Raw genomic sequence first — 21,850 nt, 5'->3', positions numbered from 1 at the left:
GTATGATCTCTGCAGGTGGAGTGACCACTCATTCGATTCGGCATATAAGGTTTCAATCGGGCTTGTTCTGAAAGCGCCAGTGGCTAAGCGAATACCTAGATGGTGGACAGGATGCAGCATCCTTAGCGCGCTCGGGGCGACAGAGTCATACACTACGGCACCATAATCCAATCGTGACCGAATTAGGCTCTTGTAGAGATTCATTAGACACTTCCTGTCACTACCCCATGTAGTCTGAGATAGAAGTTTCATAAGTTCATTGTTTTTAGCCATTTTTCTTTAAGATATTTAATGTGTGGAATGAAAGTGAGCCTATAGTCAAGTATAATACCCAGAAATTTGTGCTCTTTGCTGACAGGTATTTGTTGTCCATGCAGTTCTAAGCAAGGATTCGGTACCAGGCCTCTCTTCTTGTAAAAAGAACACAAGAGCTTTTGTGAGGATTGATTTTGAATCCATTTTTCTCTGCCCACTTTGACACTTTGTTCAGGCCATGCTGTACCTGTCGCTCGCACACTGCGAGGTTACATGATTTGAAACCTATTTGAATGTCGTCCACGTAGACGGAATAAAAAATGCCTGGTGGTAATGCAGCACGAAGTGTTGTCATCTTAACAATAAAGAGTGTGCAGCTGAGCATGCCTCCCTGGGGTACACCAGTTTCCTGTATAAAAGGATGTGACAGTACATTGCCAACTTTTACCCGGAAGGTACGATTCATCAAATAGCTTTCTATTAGGTTTAGCAAATTGCCATGAATGCCTATTTCTGACAAGTCTCTCAGGATGCCGTAGCGCCACGTTGTGTCGTACGCCTTTTCCATGTCGAGGAATATGGATAAGAAAAACTGTTTGTGTACAAATGCGTCACGGATATATCTTTCAATACGTATAAGATTATCAGTTGTGGAGCGCCCTTCTCTGAAGCCACACTGATAGGGATCAAGCATTTTGCTCAGTTCAAGGAAATGGATGAGTCACCGATTAATCATTTTTTTCAAATACCTTACAAAGGCAACTTGTGAGGGCTATCGGGCGGTAACTTGCCACTAAGGAGGGGTCTTTGTCTTGTTTCAAAACAGGGACCACAATGGCTTTTTTCCATGCGGTTGGAAGGTCTCCTGCAGCCCAAATAGAGTTGAAAAGTGCGAGTAGTGTAACTTTTGTGTCGTTGTGTAGGTTTTTGATCATTTCATACATGATTCTGTCAGATCCTGGTGCAGAGCACTTGCATGCACTCAAGGCAGCTCTCAACTCGGCAATACTAAAATGACAGTTGTACGGTTCACTCTGTTGGCATTTTCTTATGAATGGCTTACATTCTTCAATTTGCTTATATTTGAGAAAGGATTTTGAATAATGGGTTGAACTTGACATGCTCTCAAAGTGCTCCCCAAGTGAGTCTGCCTGATCTTTCAGTGTATCACCTTGTGCGTTTACCAAAGGAAGTGAATATGTTTGTCGCCCTCTTATCCTATTAACCCTGTTCCAGAATTTGGCCTCATCTCTATACGAGTTGATACCCAATAAAAACTTCTGCCAACTCTCTCTTCTGGCCTGTCGGTGGGTTCTCCTGCCTTGGGATTTAACTTTTTTAAAGTTAATAAGATTCTCCGCAGTGGGAGAGGTGCGTAGCAACCCCTATGCTTTGTTCCGTTTCTTGCAAGCGGTCCTACATTCGTCGTTCCACCACTGGACACAGCGTTTGTATGCCAAGCCACTTACTTCAGATATGCATTTAGATGCGGCTTCTATTATGAAGACTGTAAAATACTCCACAGAGCATCAATTCCTAACAAAGTCATGTCAGCCCATGAGATACTAGTAAGGGTTCGTAATTTCTCCCAATCGGTTGTATCAACCTTCCACCTAGGAGCCTGTGGTGGATATTCATTTTCTTTAGATGTTCTTAGCAGTATGGGGAAGTGGTCGCTCCTGTAAGGGTTGTTGGTAACTTCCCATTCAAGTTCAGGCAGTACAGACGGGGAAACTGTGCTAAGGTCAATTGAAGAAAAGGTTCTGTTTGCAGGACGGTAATATGTGGGTTCCTTCTTATTCAGAAGGCACGCACCAGAAGAAAAAAGGAACTGTTCAACAAGACGACCTTGCGCATCTACAGGAGAGTCGCCCCACAGGTAGCTGTGTGCACTGAAATCGCCAAGAACAACATAAGGTTCTGGCAATTCATCTATAAAGGACTGAAATTCATGTTTGTTTAATTTGTAATGTGGGGGTATGTAAAACGAGCAAATGGTGATGTGTTTGTTTAGGAGAACAACTCGAACCGCCACTGCTTCAAGGGGCATTTGTAGCTGTAAATGCTGACATGCAATGCTTTTATGAATAACAATGGCAACACCACCTGATAATGCCATAGCATCATCGCGATCTTTGCGAAACATAACATACTGTCGGAGAAAGTTTGTGTGTTTTGATTTTAAGTGTGTTTCCTGTAAACACAGCACTTTTGGATTGTGTTCGTGGATAAGTTCTTGCACATCATCAAGGTTTCAAAAAATACCTCCGACGTTCCACTGAATGATTTGTGTATCCATATTTAAAGTAAGCTTGTGCTGTGTGTACAGAAACAGAAGTGATGCCTTAGATTACAGAGCTCTTTGCAGGCCCTGTAACAGGCGTTTTGTCCTTTCTGGAGCGTTTGAGGGAGCCTCGCCACTCCTTAGGCACTTGGTGCACTGTGGGGATTGGTGTAGTGTCCATTGCTTCTTGTGAAGCGCCGGACACATGCTCTTGGGAGTGAGAAGTTATCCGAGACAGTCCCGCCTCGGAGGGCAAGACCCCTGCGCCCACCAGCCTGGAGGTCAATGGGGCTGCCTTTGGGTCTGAGCTGCGCCGGCTGTTGTCAGTGCTGGAAGGAGCCAGGGAGGTTGGGGCAGCCTTGGCTGCACCCACCTTCGGGGCCGCTTTTGGTACTGCGGGATCGCTGCGCGTAGCGCACGTTGCCGCAGATAACTTTTGTGGGGCCAGCAACCCAAGGGTAGCCTGGCCTGTTTGCTGGTTGGATGGAGTAGGCTTACCTACTTCCACCCTGGGGGCAGGAGCCAAAGGTGCCAGCTCGCTGCGCGCGGGCTGGGCACTTGGCATTGGCCGCTGTGACGCTGCCCCCCGACGCACCGCATCAGCATAAGGTGTGCTGTGGAAAGGTGAGCATCTTTCACGGGCTTCCTTAAACGAAATGTTTTCTTTGACTTGAGGGTCATTATGTCTTTTTCTTTCTTCCAGCTTGGACGGGAGCGTGAGTAGGCTGGATGGTCACCACTGCAGTTCACACAATTAGGTGTGCCACTACAGTTGTCGGAGGGGTGGCCCTGGACTCCACACTTTGCACAAGTTATTTGACCACGACAGCTCTGCGAGCCATGGCCGAACCTTTGACATTGGAAACACCGTCTAGGGTTGGGGATATATGGTCGGACAGTTAGCCTTATGTATCCTGTTTCAATGGTTTCTGGCTGAACGCTAGATGCAAATGTTAGGACAAGGTGTATGGTGGGAATTTCTTTGTTGTCCCGTTTTAGGATAATATGCTTTACATTGATTACATTTTGGTCTTTCCACCCTTCCCAGAGTTCAGCTTCAGTCAAATCCTGGAGGTCTGCCTCTGACACGACTCCTCGTGAGCTATTTATTGTTCGGTGTTGTGTAACAGAAATTGGTTTGTTACCAAATGTAACAAGACTGCCTAGCTTCTCGTACTGATGTTTCTGAGGGATCTCAAGAAGAAGGTCTCCGCTAGCCATTTTCGTTACTTTATAACCTAACCCTATGGCTCCGGTTAAAGATTTTGCAACTATGAAAGAGGAAATGAATCTGGCCTGTTTTTCAGAGTTCTCGCTGTGCACAACATGATATTTTGGATAGGTCTCTCTCGTTCAGTCGAAGCATGTGGTTAGGTCATCGGTGTGTCCCCTCTTTTGAGGGTGACAATCAAGTATGCGGGGAAATGCGGGTGTTCCCATAGTACTTTCTTTTCTTTTCGGCGGCAATGGCAGCCACCCACCACAGAGCCCAACTTGGGGACGCTGCAGCACTTAACAGGTAAGGCTGCAGGCGCCAACCGTACTTTGCCACTACAACCTAATATATTACACCCCAGGGAGGGCACATACACAAGGTTAACCCTAGCTGCGTAGGAAAATTAGGAAGTGATGGAAGAGAAGAGATGAAGGAACAGTAAAAGAAAGAAGATAGGAAAGAAAAATGTTGCTGTCTATTTCTTTTCCGAACTTGGAGGAAACAACGCTAAGAACAGGATGACGACAAGAGGAGATGTTTGTCTCCTGTTCTTAGCTCTGTTTCCTTGTACAACACGCCTAATTCAACATTTTATACTATCGCATTCACACAGTCCAGAGTAGCTAAGCTACTAAGCCTAGTACTTTAGTGCGCTACAACTTGGTGTTAAATTCTCTCCCTTGAGATATGTGAATCCTGCTAGCTGGCCTCAATAAATGTTCTTTAAAATGAATACAATGCTGGCTAAATGTCATCCGAGCACAGACAACATGCGAAAAGTTATAAAAATTGCTATGTTAGGATGTACAAGAAAAGGCAATATATGTATTTTAATTCAGCCTTCTGGCATGTATATAAAAGGCCCAAGGCACTCACATCAAGGGCTTTGTCTGCGTCCAAATTGAAGCCAGAGCACTGGCGCAGCAACTCCTCGCCTTCTCTCAAGAGCTCCTGGGCCTTGGACTGCAGCTCTTCACTCTGAGCGACTAGGCCCTGTAAAGGCAAAGAAGCTCAAATACTTTGTAAATATCCTGCCACCGTGGAATGCACCCAACATGCAGCCTAAATTGCACGCAATTAAGGTACCCTGAATGGTGAACTGTTAGCTTTGTGCAGCAGCCCCGAAGCCTTGCGCATCATGGTGTTGGCGCGTGCTGTGTGGTTAGCCAACTCGTGCAGACGGTCTTCCAGGTCCTGCTGCATGCTGCGCCTGAGCTCGGCAAGTGTTGCATTGTTCTGCACCGCAGGCAGCGAGAACTGCTGTGCTTGCTCCAAGGCTGAGGAAGTTAATAAGTGTGTTGAAGGGGCACAAAAGAGAAATCAGACGACAAACATAACATCCAGAAGAGATTCGGCTTAGATATTTAAGTCTAATGAAATGAATAAAAAGGAACGACCCTCCCATACACGGTTTTGGTATTCTATGTATTAGACACTTGGTAAAATGACATATTGTTTCACTCTGTCTGATTGTCATCGTACGCACATGCGTTGGCCGTATACAACACATAGCTGTGCCATGAAAGAGTCTGAATAATAGGACATGTCAAAGGTATTGCATTAAACAAAATGGTTGCCTAGTGTGCTAATAGCCCTTGCCACAGCAGCATCACGGTGAAGTTTCAGTCTTGGAAAGCTGATTCTCTCATATGTAGTGAATTAAAGACGCAGAGGTTAAAGACTGTAAATATTTGGCTCTTTTATCAGCCGGGCAGATGAATCAATTTAAGAGAAATTTTTACTGACTCTTTAGCTAATTGTATCTGTCTTAATAATCATTAATGCCTCTGTGAACTCATAGAAGCACCTTTTCTTTTGTGCTTATGATGTTTAATGTGACTCATGCAATGGATCTATAAAGAGCTTACAGTGCAAATAAATAAATACAAATATCACACCTTCACGAGCCTCGGCTAGATCATCCTCGGACTGCCGAAATTCAGGAACAAAGGTGGTATCATTGAGCCGCTCAGTGATGCGCTTCGCTTCTTGAAGCATTGGCTCAATGCTGCTAGCAGACGATGTGCTAATGCCTTCCGAGAATGTCATCAGGTTGTACAGAATGTCTGCACAGAAGAATGCCCATGTAAGAGTGCTTCGTGGCGCATCCTCTCACTGCTACTGACTGCCTGTTCTCCATATGATCACACCTGCAATCATTATGAGTACGAATGTGCTCTTACCTTGCATTTCTTTGATGGTCTTGTTGACATCAGCTTCCTCTTGTAAAGCAGCCATCTTAGTCGCAAATGCAGCATTGTCATTTGTCCTGGCCGAAGAGAGGATCACCGACATCTAAGAAGCAGATGCAAGTTTTGATTGGCAAGAAGTAGTGATAACATTGCTGAACTACGACAAATAAGTTTACGGCAATGCACTTGGTAGAATAAGTATTATGAAAGAGAATAACTGTCGTCCATTTGACAGCATCACAAAGCTGCAAAGAAAATCCATACTGGTTTCTCGAAAAGAAAGCTCCACAATGGAGTTGGTCACTCAATCATCTACTAATGGTCACTCTAGCATCTCAGCTTACCAGGAGTCTACGAGGCTGCAGCGAGGCCAAATTTATTGGCAAGTCAATGTGCAGCTGGGATACTGCATGTAGCAGATCAATTCTGTAGAAACTATTATGAATTTCTGCAGCTTTCTTTCTGAGAGACGCATGTGAGCTTTCTTTGTAGCTTCATGCTACTGTCAGGTGGATGACAATCATTCCCCTTCATCACTTCACCGTATTTGTAGATTCATTGTATTTACTTGATTTGAACACTCCCTGTATTGTAAAGCATACAAGATTTTCATGGCCACAAATCGAAACTGGAATGCCCTAAAAGGTAACACACATCTTAATTTTCACACTTCAAGAAATGATAAATGTGATGCCCTTCATACTTCACTCATTATTTTTTAATAGTTAGAGAGCAATGGCAACTTCTTCAGACTTGGAAAATTATTACATCTGGGCTACTTAGACCAAGCATCACTTAATTTGTCATTGCTGTCGAATGCCTCGATACGACTAACACTGGCCTGACAGAGCATCGCATCTTCAGCACCGTCTAAGGACTTTGAAATATCACATTTCTTAAATGCTTTGCAGACTACTGCAGCCTAATGCACTTATGGAGTGGGCACAAAGCTTCCACTGCTCTCACAGCTGCAGCAGTGTACATGTGAATTGGATTGGATGACAGAAAATTCTAATGCCAAGGATGGTACCCCACCACTATTTTAGTTGTGGAGTCGTACTCCAATTTAACATGCATTTGGTTATCTCTAGCATGTTTTTCTGGAAACAAATGGGCATGTTAGAATCGAGTAAATATGGTAATACTCTTTAAACTGGCATGTTTTATTACAGTCATCAATTAATTTGCTGTTCCCATTATGCCAAAGATGGAAGTCGCTCAACAAGCTGATAAAACACTGGGATGTCAATCTTACTGATGACACTATAAACCTAATTTTTAGAAGGTAAAACCACATGTATGATTTCAATCATGTGAATGAATGCCATGTATCGCTGTTTCACCAGCATATACTTACTTTACAAATATAGAGAACGAAAGGAGACTTCTGGTAATTTTCAATTCCATGCAAAAGGAGCAATGCATATGGAACAGGGTTGTTTACTCACACTCTTGCGAACTACATTGCCAAAGGTCTCCAAGTCAGAGACATTCTGTCCTAAGGGACTGGCATCTTCTGCCTCCCGTTCCGATCGGAATGTCTCAAACTGAAGCTGTAATAAAAATAAACATCAGTGTCCAGCAAGCTGTGCAAGCACTACTGGCTCTAAACACATGATGCCTTGTACTATATCCTGTAACTACGCAATTTTCTGTCCAAATCCGGATGAGCTTTGTAGCATGTTGCAAGCAAAGGAGCACTGCCAATCATTAAGTAAAGTGCCTATATTGTATTCACGACACAGTGAAATTACCTAGAATATGGTGCTTTTATCAACACTGCTAAGTGCCTAATAAGCACTGCATTATTTTCACGTGCACAGACTGTATCATTTATATCTTTCTAAGCACAGCCCCCATGTTATGTAGAACAATCAGAAGAGTTCAGCACATGGATACATTATGCTGTCTCTAGGCCACTTAAACCAATAAATAAATAATAAATAAACCAAATAATGACATGTAACAAGTAGAACTTGTTGCTGGGCGAGTTGGTTGGGATCTAATGAATACATTGTTGCGCCAAAAAAGGAAAATAAAGAATTGCGAAAGAAGAGTACGAAACGACAGAATGAGCGCTGAACTTCAACTGATTTTATTCTTACAGCAGGGCAGGGAGAATGAACAAATACGCATGCGTACATCAGTGTTGCCTAGAGCGATTACAGTGACGTTTTCAACATTTGAAACTCATTTTCAAACAGAAAAACAGACGTGTCACTAATACAACTCGTGCCTCTTACTTTTATGTGATATGCCTCCAAAAGTTCTCTTGCTAACGTATCACCACTCCTGCCCAGTATCTTTATCTCACGCAGTAGTGGCTGGCATGTTCCTTCCAGGCAAACCGTGTAATGCGCAGGTAAATGCGCGTTACCTTTGTTGATTACAGAACGTTCCTTCCCAAGTCTTTATTTTCCTTTTTTGGCGCAACAATGTATTCATTACATGTAACAAGTAATTTGACAAACTATTTAGGTATACTACCGCCTGTGCTATAGTACATACCTGGAGGTCATGGGCAGTTTGGTTGACCACCTGCAACCGCTGGTTGGCCAGGTATGTTGCCGACAAGTCTTTCACCTCAAACTGGATATCGCCGAAGAGACCTGCCAACTGGTCTGTGTCGTCCAGCAGTGCATGCACACACTCGCCGCATTCTACGCATGTGATGCACAATAAGCTAGTGTTAATAAGGGTCCCTTAAACAGCACAGATGTACATTCATACAACTAAATAAGCAATCAAATCTCTGATGGGATGCATCAGTGCTACCCTATCCCAGCATACCTATTGACACAAAATTTGCTTGGCACTATCAATGGAGCAGCTAGAATGAGACTGCCTTAATCCAGGGTGGTACAGTTTAGTCACAAACTAATTAAATATGCTAATAAACAGAATTATGAGTTATGATATGAAGCTATATGACAAAAAACAAAACAATTTTATGCCTTTTTCTGCATATGTTACTGGCTGGGTCAGTGGCACAATCTCACAGTGACACCTAATAACAGTAGCCTGCCAAACATGGTCATCTTTCTACCAATAATGCCACATGCCTGTCCACTTGTTTGTTGCCTTTGGACATGTTTTTCAGCCCCGGGAAGCCAAAAAGCTTTACATATGCCAAATTAACAAAAAGCCGTGTTTGATCCAAGTTGCTTTGAAATGCATTGAAAGTGCACCAGGAGCAATCAAACTGCTGAAAACACTGTGAATTAACAGGAGTTTTGAATCTTGAGTTCAAATTATTACAAGTTTGTTGCATTGCACAACACAAGCTATCACAAAGGAAGCAACAAGCTTGCAGTGGAAGCTATAGTCTTGTATGTATGAACGCACACAGCAATGACACTCAAGAAAGAACAAGTTAATAGCCAGTTCTCACTGATTGTTACATACTCACCATGGCAGCCCTGTCGCTCTACGAAGACCCATCGGTGTGGACAGCTGTCACATTTCTCCCCAATTACGCCAGGCAAGCACTGGCACTGACCCGTCTGCTGGTTGCAGACAGCACCAGCCGAAAACTTGGCAGCACAGTTGCACGCTAAAAAAGAGAAGGAATAAATGTGCAGGGGAGAAGTGCACTTTTTCAGTCAATCATGCAAGTAGCAGAGCCAGGATTTATAAAACATAATTACTAAGGACTGCAAGTGGTATGTGCTAATGGCGTATTACAGAGCTCAGATTCACATGTGCATGTGTATATCAGACTACATGTCGCATAATGAAAGAGATGCATGAAATGCAGTAATAGGACGTGCCCCCAGTTAGCCATACAGATGTTTAACTTGCACTTCACCTGCTAACTATCGCCAAGTTGCACATAAAATTAGACTACAGACTCATGGTCCATTTGCCTTTTGAGCTGCCTGGGTATATGTAGTATTGTGATTGTGGGCCTATGCAACACATTTGACATACACGTATGTACATTTGGATTTGGTCACATTGCCCACTGATACCATGACTCACATGATACAGTATGAGAAGCTCACCTAAACATGACTAATTGATTTACAAGTACAGCATTTCACTATGCAAAAAACCAATTTGTCATAAGTAGTTAAGGAAACTCAATAAAAGTGTATCACAATGGGGTTTAGCCCAATGTCAGATACTGAACAGAAGTGAGGCAGATCACATTATTTTTTTTTACACAATGTGTGAATATGCCAAGCTTTGTACAGTTCTGCTAAATTATTGCTGACTGCTTTAAAGCGAGCGCAATATGTAGCATATCAGCTTTCCTTTTTCTTCTTGTGTTTATTTTCTTGTATGATAAGAAATATTTCAATACGATGCAGTTTTCTTATAATTTCTTTCAAGGTGATGGTTGAATGGAATGTAATTTCTGGACAAATAGTGGACAAGCCAACCCAACAAAATTGAGACATTTTCTCACTAGCTGTTCCAGCATTTAGTTGCAATAAAACTGTAGCCATGTACTTGTTTATTACACAGCTACTGTTTGCCCTGTCTTTGCAAGTTTCATTTATGCAAAAACCCTCTTTTGTGTTTGATTCACTTAACAACTGCTCCTTCACTTACCCAACCAATGTTACAGCACATTGCAAGGTATTACTATGCTCAACAGGAGACAAGTAATGCTCCCGATGATGAAAAAGAAGTGCATCTGAATGCAATCCTGGCTAATGGGCATCACAACACTCACAGATGCAACCGCTGATGGAGTAACGCCAAAATCCTGGCTCGCAGGCTTCACAGCGGAGACCTCCAGCACCTGGCTGGCAGGGGCACTGGCCTGTTTCCAGATCACACTGCTTGGACTGGGAAGCCAAGCCGCAGTCACAGGGACGGCAGCCTTGGCAGCTGCTGAAGCCCCAGTGGTTTGGCTGCACCGCAGTTCAGTGACACAATGAACACAGCTACACCTGCACCACCTCTGCACAGACTGCAAACATCACTCGGGCAACATACATTTCCTGCAAAACTGTCCCTTGTACAACAGAAATCATGAATCACTTATGCATGCTTTCTCCATGGTTGTGCTTACACTGTAGGTTGTGCTATGGAAGTTTTACATGGTCCTACAGTGTCAAGGCGGGAAGTGCTGAGGCCACTTCCATGTTTCTTGAGGACATGGACTCGCCATCAGACCACTAATGTGGCAATAACTCTTTACAGGCAAAGATGTGCTGACAGAGTCATAGCAAGCAGATCTTACAAGGCTAAATCCACCTGTACTATGTACCAGCACCTTTGATACAAGTCAAACAAGGACAGCTGTTTTAGAGCGTTTCCTCATTCATGCCCTGAAACACTTCTTCTGGAGCTGTGAAATTATTCGCATGCGTCCGAGGAAGGGGAGTGCATGGCACCAAAATCGACATGCTTGCTATGGCAGTTTGTAAATAGCACAGAAGCTTCTTCTTTTAAGGAGGGCTTAGATGTGTTGCAAACAGTGGACTATGTCCTCACAAGCCAGTCAAGATTTGATGTGATTCATATGTTAAAGTGATATTTTGATAATGGTGCAACAATGTGGCATTTTCACTCATGTGCATAATTGGATAAGTTCAATGATGGCTGTAAGACGCAAGATAAGCACTCACAGCACACTGGTCACAGAGTTCTCCAATCACATTGTCGTGACACTTGCAGGTTCCTGCAGCTGGGTCACAGGAGTGCGTTCCGCATTTGTCGCAGGAGCACTCTATAGAAGCAAAGAAGAAAAAAAGCTAAATAAATAGATACATCCTGTAGTCAAGCAAAGTCGATTTCCAGCAGTTTTATCAAACTGAGACTCTACGCCTATAACAGGAATACATAAAACAATTTCTATCAAGAGTATCCTGGATCAACATCCTGGGAAAATGAGTTTTTTAATGAACGCATGTTTCACTTTTCATATCTGAAAATGTTCAAGAAATATCTTCGAAAGGATTGAGTCCCACTCACTGCGGCAATTCTTTCCCATGATGGCATCCCCATAGAAGCCAGGTGCACAGAGTTCACATGCTGTGCCAAAGGTGTTGTTCAGGCAGACCATACATTCGCCAGTGACTGAGTCGCAGGATGCAGGGTTTTCAGGGTCGATGTTGCCACTGCAATGGCACGGCTCGCAGCTGCTGCCGATCACATCTGGCTGACCAAAGTAGCCAGCATCACATCTGCGCACAATTATTAGTAATTCATTGCAGTAAACCGAGCAAAACAATCTTAGAAAACAGCCAGTCCCACGATTTCACCTTGCATACACTTACACATCACATCGAGCTCCATAGTATCCCTTTTTGCAGTTGCAGCTGATCTCTTGTCCACTTGGAGACACCTCACAGCTTTCGGCAAAGCTGCAATAACATAGAAGAGAGTAATGCAGTCACCAGAAGAAAACAAGTAAGTTACAGTTAAACTGTGATATATTGAAGTCAGTAAAATTGGCAATTTGCTTCGTTATATTGAAATTTGATTACATTGAAATTCGACCCTTTATGCAAATAAGCACAGTCACCGATGAATATTTCTTACACAGAACGGGCCGCAAGATTTTCCTAATTATCAGGCAATCTGAAGAAGCAAGTTATGAACGAGAAAAAAATTCATTTTGTTGAGTTTCAGAGTCGGCGACGAAAGATGCAAGAAAGATACGAAAGCGAAGTCAGCCCACTTTCACGTCCACTCCACCCTTGCAGCCGATAGCGTTGCCTGCAGTGGGATGATGCTAACATGAAAAGCACCAGCAGCACAAAGCGGATGCTTCATCTGTCTCTAGCTTCAATGGGTCTCCGAAACTCAAGATTACACAACCTCCAGTACTAAATGCACAGGAAGACAGTGCACATGATTCTACGCCATCTCGCCATGCCCACTCATTGCACACACAGCGAATTACATGTAAAACAGGGCACGTGGGCTATGCATATGCTCAGCCGCGCTAGAAAAGGAGACTAAAATCAATGTCTCTCTCCACTCTCTCTTGTCCCGTCCCATCCGATGACCTCCCACGGCCACCCTCTTCATGCGTGCTTAATCGCGTTACCGAAAGCGAGCTCCCCTCTCCCTGTTTTCTTTTGCTTGCGCGGGAAGAAGGAGCTCATCAAGCCACCATCCTTTTTGGCTCACCGTTGCGAGCTTTCACTTGCACCAAAAGCATACAGTGCACGGGGTGCAATAGGATCTTATCATGTACGGAACATGACGCTGCTCCTCAGTGATAGCTCTTGGTCCCGGGGAGCGTGATTACAGAGGTATGTTCACAAGAAGCCACCTGTAATTCAACCATTTGGCCATCTGTGTCCACAGAAGTTTCCATTTATTGTCTCGGTATTCTTTTGCGGTGGCAGTAAAATGTTGTTATATCGAAATCGTGCATAAATGCACTTCGTTATATTGAGGTGCTAAATACATGCTGTTCTATGAACAAGAAGTTATAAAAAGTTTAATACTTCGTTCAATCGAGAATTTTGTTATAATGAAGTTCGTTATATCAAGGCTTAACTGCATTTACATACAGATACAAAATAGATAGAGCACTATAGCATAACTATTCAATGCATTCCTATTCTGATGCATCAACATCAGTGCCGATTATGATAAGAAAAGCTTCTAAAAAGGCAAAAAAAAAGAACAAGTAACAAAGCAACCTCCTTCACAATTATTTCGTAAGATCGAGCTAAGCCCTCCTTATTTGCGACACAATGTATACCTTCAAAGCTTTATTAAAAGCCAACACAAGCTGAGCACAGTACCGTGGCTACGGAGTTGATCATCAATCAATTCTATGATTGTCAATGAGCTGCTACAGCATGTTCAATATGTTGGCTAACAGATAGCCAGCTGAACCACATACTTATTTGATGGCAATGGAATTGGGCAGGCACAGATGAGACAGTCATCAGGGTTGCCTCTGGTGGCGTCACCGTGGTAACCAGGCAAGCATTTCTCACAGTGGTCACCATAGGTGTTGTCTCGACAGTTCTAAAAATAAATATGAGAACAAAGTTCATGGTTAAAACAATGACAATCTATCTAAGACAACAAAGTGCCTCTGTGGGGGCGACGGGGGGGGGGGGGCATTTTTCCAAGGAATAGTTAAGTTAACCTCGAGTTCTCAGAGCACTGGACGGAAACAAGGCAGAGATGCATAAACTATATAAGGACAAATGAAAAAAAAAATGGAACTGTCAGAGCTATCAGAAAAACAACTCACATAGCATTTTCCAGTAACAACATCACAAGTGTCCCCATGGTTGTTGCACTGGCAGGGAACACAGAAGCCTAGGTAAGGACCCGTCCTTGAGCGGTAGTACCCAGGTGCACATTCCTGCAAACAGTGCAGCAGCGTTAGCATTTGGAAAATGTGACAATTTACACAAGTGGTAATAACATATCATGGTCGAATCAAGTCTTAATTAAAACATGCATGTTGTGACCCCAAATGGTAAATACGCGCATCCATAGTATAACTTTTTTATTTTTGACTGACTAATTTGAAATCTAAAGAAAAAGAAAACTCAAGTAAATAGTTCAATGACTCCACCATAAAAGTATATAGTAGAACAGTTCTGTAAACAGCATCTGTATTAATGTCTAAATGGACCTGTCACGGTTGTTTAGTGGCTTCGGTGTTGCACTGCTAAGCACGAGGTCACGGGATCAAATCCCGGCCATGGCGGCCACACTTTGATGGGGGCAAAATGCAAAAACACCCATGTACTTAGATTTAGGCGCACATTAAAGAACCCCATGTGGTCAAAATCAATCCGGAGTCCCCCACTACAGCATGCCTCATAATCAGATCGTGGTTTTGGCACACAGAACCTCGTATGTTTTTTTTTTTTTTAATGCCTAAATCGTACAAAATTGACATACAGCAGATGACTTCAAAAAAGATCACTTGTTTTGTAATCAGACCCGTAAAAACTAAAACGACAATGTTTCATTAACTTTCAAAGAAATACTATACATTAAAGTTGTCTGCTTTAGGCATCCTTGAATGTGCTGTTTGCAGAATTACAATATCTTAATTGATGAAAATTCGAGTTGTAAGCATGGTACTAGAACTTTTCCAAACTTTTCTCATTCTTATCAATATTTCTTTTTTAATCTCATGGTCTAATTAAAAAAATATGTACACAGGAAAGTCACTGAAATTTCATTTTCCTAATGTATGCTACAAGTTTGATTAAAAGCACCTACAACAACAACAATAATTTTGCATGATTTTGTATGAATCAACTAGAGTTGGCCCTGTGCTAAAGCTCCTTCTTAATGGCCAGGAGCTTGAGAATTATAATTTAGAAAATGTCCCTCAAGTGAGAGACAAGAACAAACCTCGCAAGAAGTCCCCTTGTAACTGGGCGGACAGTGGCACTGCTCCACAGTCAAGGATTGGGCAGCATCAGCTAGGTACGTTGAGAGCGCTGTGTCCAGAGCCACATTGCTCAACCTGAAAGGAGTGCAGACACAAGACACGCTACCAAGCTGAAACTATACTCTCGAAGATTTCTGTCTGGGTTAAAGTTACGGTAGCTTGGACTTTTCTCAACAAATGTATATTAGCAGTGTAAAGGCTTTGTACAAATAAGGCCTAATAGGTAGGCGTTCCCAAGCACATGCAGACCATCAACATGAGCTATGCAGGTTCTGTATGGCATGTCTACTGTGAACTGCATAGGCCATAGGCGCTGACTACAGGGGGGGCTCCAGGGCTCGAGCACCCTCCAAAGGTTACGGGGGGGGGGGGCAGCCCCCCATTCCCGGCGATGTTGAAGCCTAACCCCCCCCCACCCCCCACCGAATGTGTCATAACCAGAGTTCTGTCACCCACATAATTTGAGGTTTCTTTTGACTTGCCTTGACCTTTTCAATTAAAATTTTATTGTGGCTAATAGCTTACTGCATCATTGTTGTTGCGGACGTGCATGGATTTTAATTCACACTTTACTTTATTTCTGCAAATCCTGACAATAAGAGCACAAGCAAATTAGAAGTACCAGTGGTGGGCTGCCACATCCATATTTTCTTGCTTAAACATTGTTTTAAATTTTCACTGCAAACATCATGCACGTACACAATACATTTAAGTATATACACAGGACAAAGTTAATTACATTTTTAAAGAGAAGGAGGTAGCCCAATTAACAATTATTTCTAAAGGTATGGATAGCTTATGCCTAGAGTATGAATATGTTGCTGTATGTTCGCCTTGCTTCAAAGTGCACTGTGTGTTTTTTGACACTGAAAAAAAAAAAAACCTGTAGACTTTAGTGACCCCTTCGGCAGAGCCTTTAGTCAATGGTGTGTGAAATGCACGTGAATGATATGTGTCTCAGTATCACTTCTCTTTCCAGTAAGCAAAGCTAATGACTCAAGAAAGAAAAACACTTCTAATAATTTACAACATTTATTAGGGATGGAAAAATTGTCACTTGCATGCAGAGGTCATAATATATACAGGGTGTCCCAATTATTTATGCCCCAAGATTTAAAAAAAAGCAATGCGTTACACAAAGAAAACCTAGTGCATATTGTTTCCAGTACAGTGGAGTAGCTGCCAGCAAATTTTTTGTTACTGAGATTTAATTAGGCAATTGTAATTAATTATCTAACTTGAGATATACCGTCCTAATAATCAAGGTGTGAATAAGACATTTGTAGGCACAGCCAAGGGACATCTAACTACAGTATTTTCAGCGATGTACTAATTGCATACTAACTTTTTCCCACTGTTAAATAAGCCCTGTGAAATATGGCAAATACCGCGCTACAGTGCTCCCACCCGCACCATAAAGCGGCACCCTTGAACGTGTTCCTTCTGAGTTAGCCAGAACGAAATGAATGGAAATAAAGAAAAAAATCATCGCCCAAGCACTCCATACACATGGTCAACCAGCGACGCTAAAACGCGCAGCCTTGGTGTTTTATCACTGGGTTAAACTCGACGGTTCATTAGACGATGGCTTGGTAGGCTGCCGGATCCTCGGTACGCAGTTACTGCTTGCACTTGGCGGTACGAGCCTGTTCTTGTGCCCGGGCTGCAGCATCGGGACAGTGTAGACGAGCATGTTCATGGTTCTGCTCATGGCGTTGCTGATTGAAGGCTGCCTGCTCATCAGGAGTATGTATGACGTGTGGCCTACCCATTTCGGAGCCAGAGAAAAACTGCTGCGCGCCCGCTCGACTTCAGCGGAGAGCAACGACATCACTACTTGCGCAGCCAATCGTGCGCCTCTATTTCACTTTTCTTCTTTCGCGCATGCCCACGGGGTTGCGCCAAAGGAGGTTTCGGCAAGACAGACGGATGTACGGATGGAGGAATTGACTCGCCATATACAGCTTCGCTGCAAAACATCATGATCGAGCTAGTGCCTTATCTGCTGCATCGTGGCCGAATCAACACGTCGGGTTTGGTGTTAGTTGGAAACAAGCTCTGATAGTTGTTGTCTTAGCATAGATAAAGTGCACAGATGGCTTTTCTTTTTTCTTTGCCACATTACCTAACACCACAAAAGCGAATTGACAACATCAGTGCAAATGTTTAAAGGTGCATTTTGTTTCGTCCCAGTCGCCATGTCTTTTTCTAATGAGCAGAAGGTAAACATGATCCTTGTCTTGCGAGCTGCAAATGGCAACAAGAGGAAGGCCGCAAATATATATCAGTCATGGAAGTGCGGCAGTAGACCAAACGCATCAACTATCATCAGAAATTACGAAAACCTGCCACAAACCGGCAGCTTCAAGAAACAGCGGCGAAGGATTTCATCTGTGAGTCCTAGCTTACGCACGGACGTTCTACCATTTAAGGTCTCAAGCCCACATGCTAGCGTGCAGGACGTGGACACACTGGTATCAATTTCCAAGTCCTCAGTTCGAAGGATTCTAAATGATGGCCTTTCACCTGTACTACCTTAACCAGCAGCAATGCTTGAAAGACAGGGACGTGTAGAATCATCTAGATTTCTCAAATTGGGTCCTCATGATAGCCTATGAGTCACCAGACTTCTTGAGCAACATCCTGAGCACAGATGAAGCCAACTTTCACAGAAACGCCCAGGTAAATTTGCATAATGCACACTACTGAAATGACTCGAATCCACACTGGGTAAAGTGCAATCAGCACCAGCACCTGCAGTGGTCATTCAAAGTGGGGTGCGAAATTTACGCCGTTGCTATATCATAATTGGTCCCATCTTCTTTGGTCACACGCTGACTGGACAGTGTTACGTGCAGGGACGAAATCCTTGAAGGAGCGGTGGATGAGTTTTTCAGCGAAGTCTTGCTGTTACGTCTTCCACTTCTGTGTTATCAGCAAGATGAAGTACCAGCACACAGCAGCAGCCGAGCATGAAACTGGCTGGATGCGACTTTTCATGCGCAATAGATTGGAAGGTACGGCGGGCCTGTAAATTGGCCGGCTAGGTCACCTTACCTCTCTCCACTCGATTTCTTTCTTTGGAGTTATGTGAAAGATCGTGCTCACATGATCAAGACAGACGTCAGATTAGCTCAAGACAAGGATAACGGATGTCTGCTGTAGAATTCCAGCATCGGTCATCAAGAAAGCCACTGAAGATGTGATAAAGCAGAGACAGTACTGCGTAGGTGGAGAAGGAGACCTACTCAAACACATCCTCTAGGAAGCAGCTGGTGTTTGATGGCGCTTTCGAATTCATAGATAACAAGGACACATTGAAAGCTGATATTCTTTTTGTTTTGTTTTGTTTTTTGTGCAGACGTCCCAAGTGCCAATTGGGCTCATTTAGACGTGGTATATTTACGTTTTTGAATACATTGGTTTTGCCTTTTTTCTACACGTGGGTCGCTTCCCGGTCTGTTTATTTCGCTTTTATTTGTTGCCATGAACCCGTTCTTGCAGCATGTATACACTCTCATGAAAACTAAAACTGTCACTTTAAATTGGCTTTGGTCCAAAGCAAGTTTCTGGCGTGAAATATAGCTGCGCATGCACTCTGACAATGCGGTGCGAGCAAAGCCGGGATTTTTAAACATGCTATGCCTATTACATTGCTTTTCACTTTTCACGAAGCACCGCTCTGACGTGGTCAGAGCGGTGCTTCGGCCACGTCATCAAGGGGCTTTTGTTATCAATGTGATCAGTCAGCCTTGATAGACGGACAATAAGTGTAACGTAGCAGAGGAAGGAATAGCTGCAGAGCCGCAAAACCTGCTGTTGGTGCTCCTTCCGTGCCATTATCAAGGTGATGCGGTGTCTCTTCAGGTTTGCGATAGGCAAAGCAGTTGCTTTCAATAAGCTTATTTAAGTGCACTGCAAAACGAGTGGGAACACAGTCACATGGTATTTTTCATATTTCGTGAGGTTTGTTTGCCAGTCGGAAAAAATTGCATGCAATTAGTACGTCGCTGAAAACAAAGTAGTTAGATGTCCTTGAAGAAAAACAGCACTACAAAGACGCGGACTAAAGAAGAACATGTAAGACAGATAGGCGGATGTGAGGTGGATAGACGGACATATTTTTCTTTAGTCCGCATCTTTGTAGCACTGCTTTTCTTCAAGTATGTTGAACCAACTCACCCACGTCAAGCTTCTCCTGCTGTTAGATGTGATTTGGGGATGCCTGGAGGTGCCTACAAATGCCTCATTGACACTTTGATAATTAGGACAGTACTTCTCGATAATTCATTGCAATGGTCTCATTAAATTTCAGGAACGAGAGAATTACTGGCAGCTACTCCACTCTACTGGAAACAATATGCACTAGGTTTTCTTCGAGTAACGCAACTGCTCTTTTTTTAAGTTTTGGTGCATAACAGTTGGGGCATCCTGTATAATTCACTCAGTAACTGAAATGAGGCCAAGCCGGATTCACTCAAAATCAGAATCAACAGCAGTCACGTGCAGGAACGCTTATACTCAGACTCGCATAAAAATAAAAATAAAGAAAGACAGAGAGAGGCTGCAGTTCCATCGGAAAGGCAAAGCAGTATTAGTGATAGCAAAGTATACGATAATTACACAAAGGAAGATTACACCAGCGAGAGATGCCAGATTCTTGGTGGAGCGAGAGGACTCTGGCTGTGAAATTCGAATGTTTCCTACTATGAGTTCTTGTAACTTCTCATATAAGGCCGCCACTTCGGTGAACAATTCTTCGAGGTCACATGAAGTTTCTTCAAGTGCAAGCAATATATATATATATATATATATATATATATATATATATATATGGGATTTGAAATGCTGGTACCCCCCCCCCCGGAAAAATGAAGACTTTCTGCCTATGGCATAGGCCAATTCTTCACTTTACGTACTTGACTTGCAGAGATGGTTGAAAGTACGAAGCCCGAATGTACAGGCCATCGAGGTTGACCAAGGTTACCATAAGCTGTTCCCTTGTGGCCTTGCGCCCACCTAGCTGACGGAACTCGCCCTGGTAGGAAAATGTATAACAATTATTGTGAAAAAGCAGCTCTGGGTTCCATAGCAGACAATATGCTTTTCACTTTCTTTACTTAATGTACTATCGCGCTCAATACTAGATGCAACACGCGAGCCATTGCTGCAGCTACGCTCTTGGGAAAAAGTGGAGGTTTTGGCATTCCAGAAATGTGCATACCACGTGCTTTATGCTGTCTGCTTTCTTCGCGGAGCAATAATAAAGTTGCCTGCAGAGGAGCCTGCAAGTCCTTAGCCCTTAGCACAGCGTGTTGTGTCATGGCGCACGCTGCCCTAGCTTCATATTTTTTTTTTTTAATCCACGATGGAGCGATAGCTGCTCAGCAGGCCAGTGTATTATCACTTCACAAAGAAAGCAGAGAATAGAAAGCAGAAGGTAAGCACACTGCTTAAATGGCAACACCCTCTCCATGTTTTTCTCAAGAGCGTCACTGCAGACGCGGCTCGCATGTTGCAGCTCGTACTGAGCGCGATGCTACTTATGACTTAACAGTCCATAACAAATTTACAAGTTGTATTAAACACCACCTCGCACCTGCATTACATTTAGGTCTTATAGTTCTCAAATGCATTGACAGGACACCCATAGCTCCAGCAAGTTAGCATGCTGCATGCCATCATGCCAAAGTGAAAGTACCCCTGAAAATGACCTACCAAGAATGCAGTCCCGCTTTGCTCAAAATGCAATTCCACAGGATCTACTCTTTTAACACATGGCAGTTTTCACATTCACTTCAAACTAATTTGCTGACATGACATGACTATGATGCAATAAAAAAGGTAGCCTTGTGACAATATCGATCAACAGCTTACCTCAACCAACTTGATGCTGAAGTCAAGTGGAACACCAGCCGCAGGTTGTTCCAAGTGCTCATGCACCAAAGTGAAGTTGTTTCCCTGCGAAGCGAAGCCAATGTTAAGGGCAATGATTGAAGCTACCACTTCAAGGACGGAGAGAAGACAGAAAAAAATAACTACCGTAAGGATGATGTCTGGACCAATAACGCTGCCAAAGTCTACAGCATAATCCACCTTGGTTGAAAGGCTGAAGGACAGCATTCCGCCATAGGACGTAACCTGGGAGAGACATTAGAGAAGTTGCTGTACCCTTCAGTGTGACTATAATGACATCACTCAATGGCAACATGTTTAAATGCCTGCAATCAAAATACCTTAGACCTTCCCTATAGGATGAACTGTGTTATGGTGAATTCCATGACAACTTTAACACTTTGAGGACCTTTGCTTAGTTAACCTGAAATTCAGTGAGCTTCTATTAAACTGACTTGAATTGATCGAATTGGCAAAAGAACTTATGTTTTAGATCCCTGCAGGTTTAACTTACAGTCTAAAGTATTAAATGCATATGTCACAAAATATATTTATGCTTCTAAACGAATGATTTGTAGTTACATGATCACTCTGTAGTGCAAAATATATAACCCAAGGGATGCTGTGCAATGCTTGATAGCACTGCTATTTGAACGAAGACTCAA

General features: G+C 43.1%; 1 protein-coding gene across 2 annotated transcripts in view; it reads right to left on the bottom strand.

Annotated features, from left to right (window-relative positions):
- Window positions 1-21,850, bottom strand: part of LanA (laminin subunit alpha) — a 139,232-nt gene that overhangs the window by 39,212 nt on the left and 78,170 nt on the right. For both annotated transcript variants that reach the window (XM_075669831.1, XM_075669832.1), the window contains 17 exons: window positions 21,333-21,431; window positions 21,168-21,251; window positions 20,210-20,328; window positions 15,251-15,365; window positions 14,127-14,240; window positions 13,767-13,894; window positions 12,181-12,267; window positions 11,876-12,087; window positions 11,530-11,630; window positions 10,629-10,809; window positions 9,357-9,500; window positions 8,456-8,607; window positions 7,396-7,500; window positions 5,939-6,050; window positions 5,654-5,821; window positions 4,842-5,032; window positions 4,632-4,748 (listed from right to left, as the gene is read on the bottom strand). In XM_075669831.1, coding sequence (XP_075525946.1) covers window positions 4,632-4,748; window positions 4,842-5,032; window positions 5,654-5,821; window positions 5,939-6,050; window positions 7,396-7,500; window positions 8,456-8,607; window positions 9,357-9,500; window positions 10,629-10,809; window positions 11,530-11,630; window positions 11,876-12,087; window positions 12,181-12,267; window positions 13,767-13,894; window positions 14,127-14,240; window positions 15,251-15,365; window positions 20,210-20,328; window positions 21,168-21,251; window positions 21,333-21,431 — 2,229 coding nt within the window. The remainder of the gene's footprint in view (window positions 1-4,631; window positions 4,749-4,841; window positions 5,033-5,653; window positions 5,822-5,938; window positions 6,051-7,395; window positions 7,501-8,455; window positions 8,608-9,356; window positions 9,501-10,628; window positions 10,810-11,529; window positions 11,631-11,875; window positions 12,088-12,180; window positions 12,268-13,766; window positions 13,895-14,126; window positions 14,241-15,250; window positions 15,366-20,209; window positions 20,329-21,167; window positions 21,252-21,332; window positions 21,432-21,850) is intronic.

Source organism: Dermacentor variabilis, chromosome 9 (assembly GCF_050947875.1).
Source record: "Dermacentor variabilis isolate Ectoservices chromosome 9, ASM5094787v1, whole genome shotgun sequence".
NCBI classification, from domain to species: Eukaryota; Metazoa; Arthropoda; class Arachnida; order Ixodida; family Ixodidae; genus Dermacentor; species Dermacentor variabilis.
The sequence above is the reverse complement of the archived record's forward strand: the minus strand, read 5'-3'. Positions and strand labels throughout refer to the sequence as shown.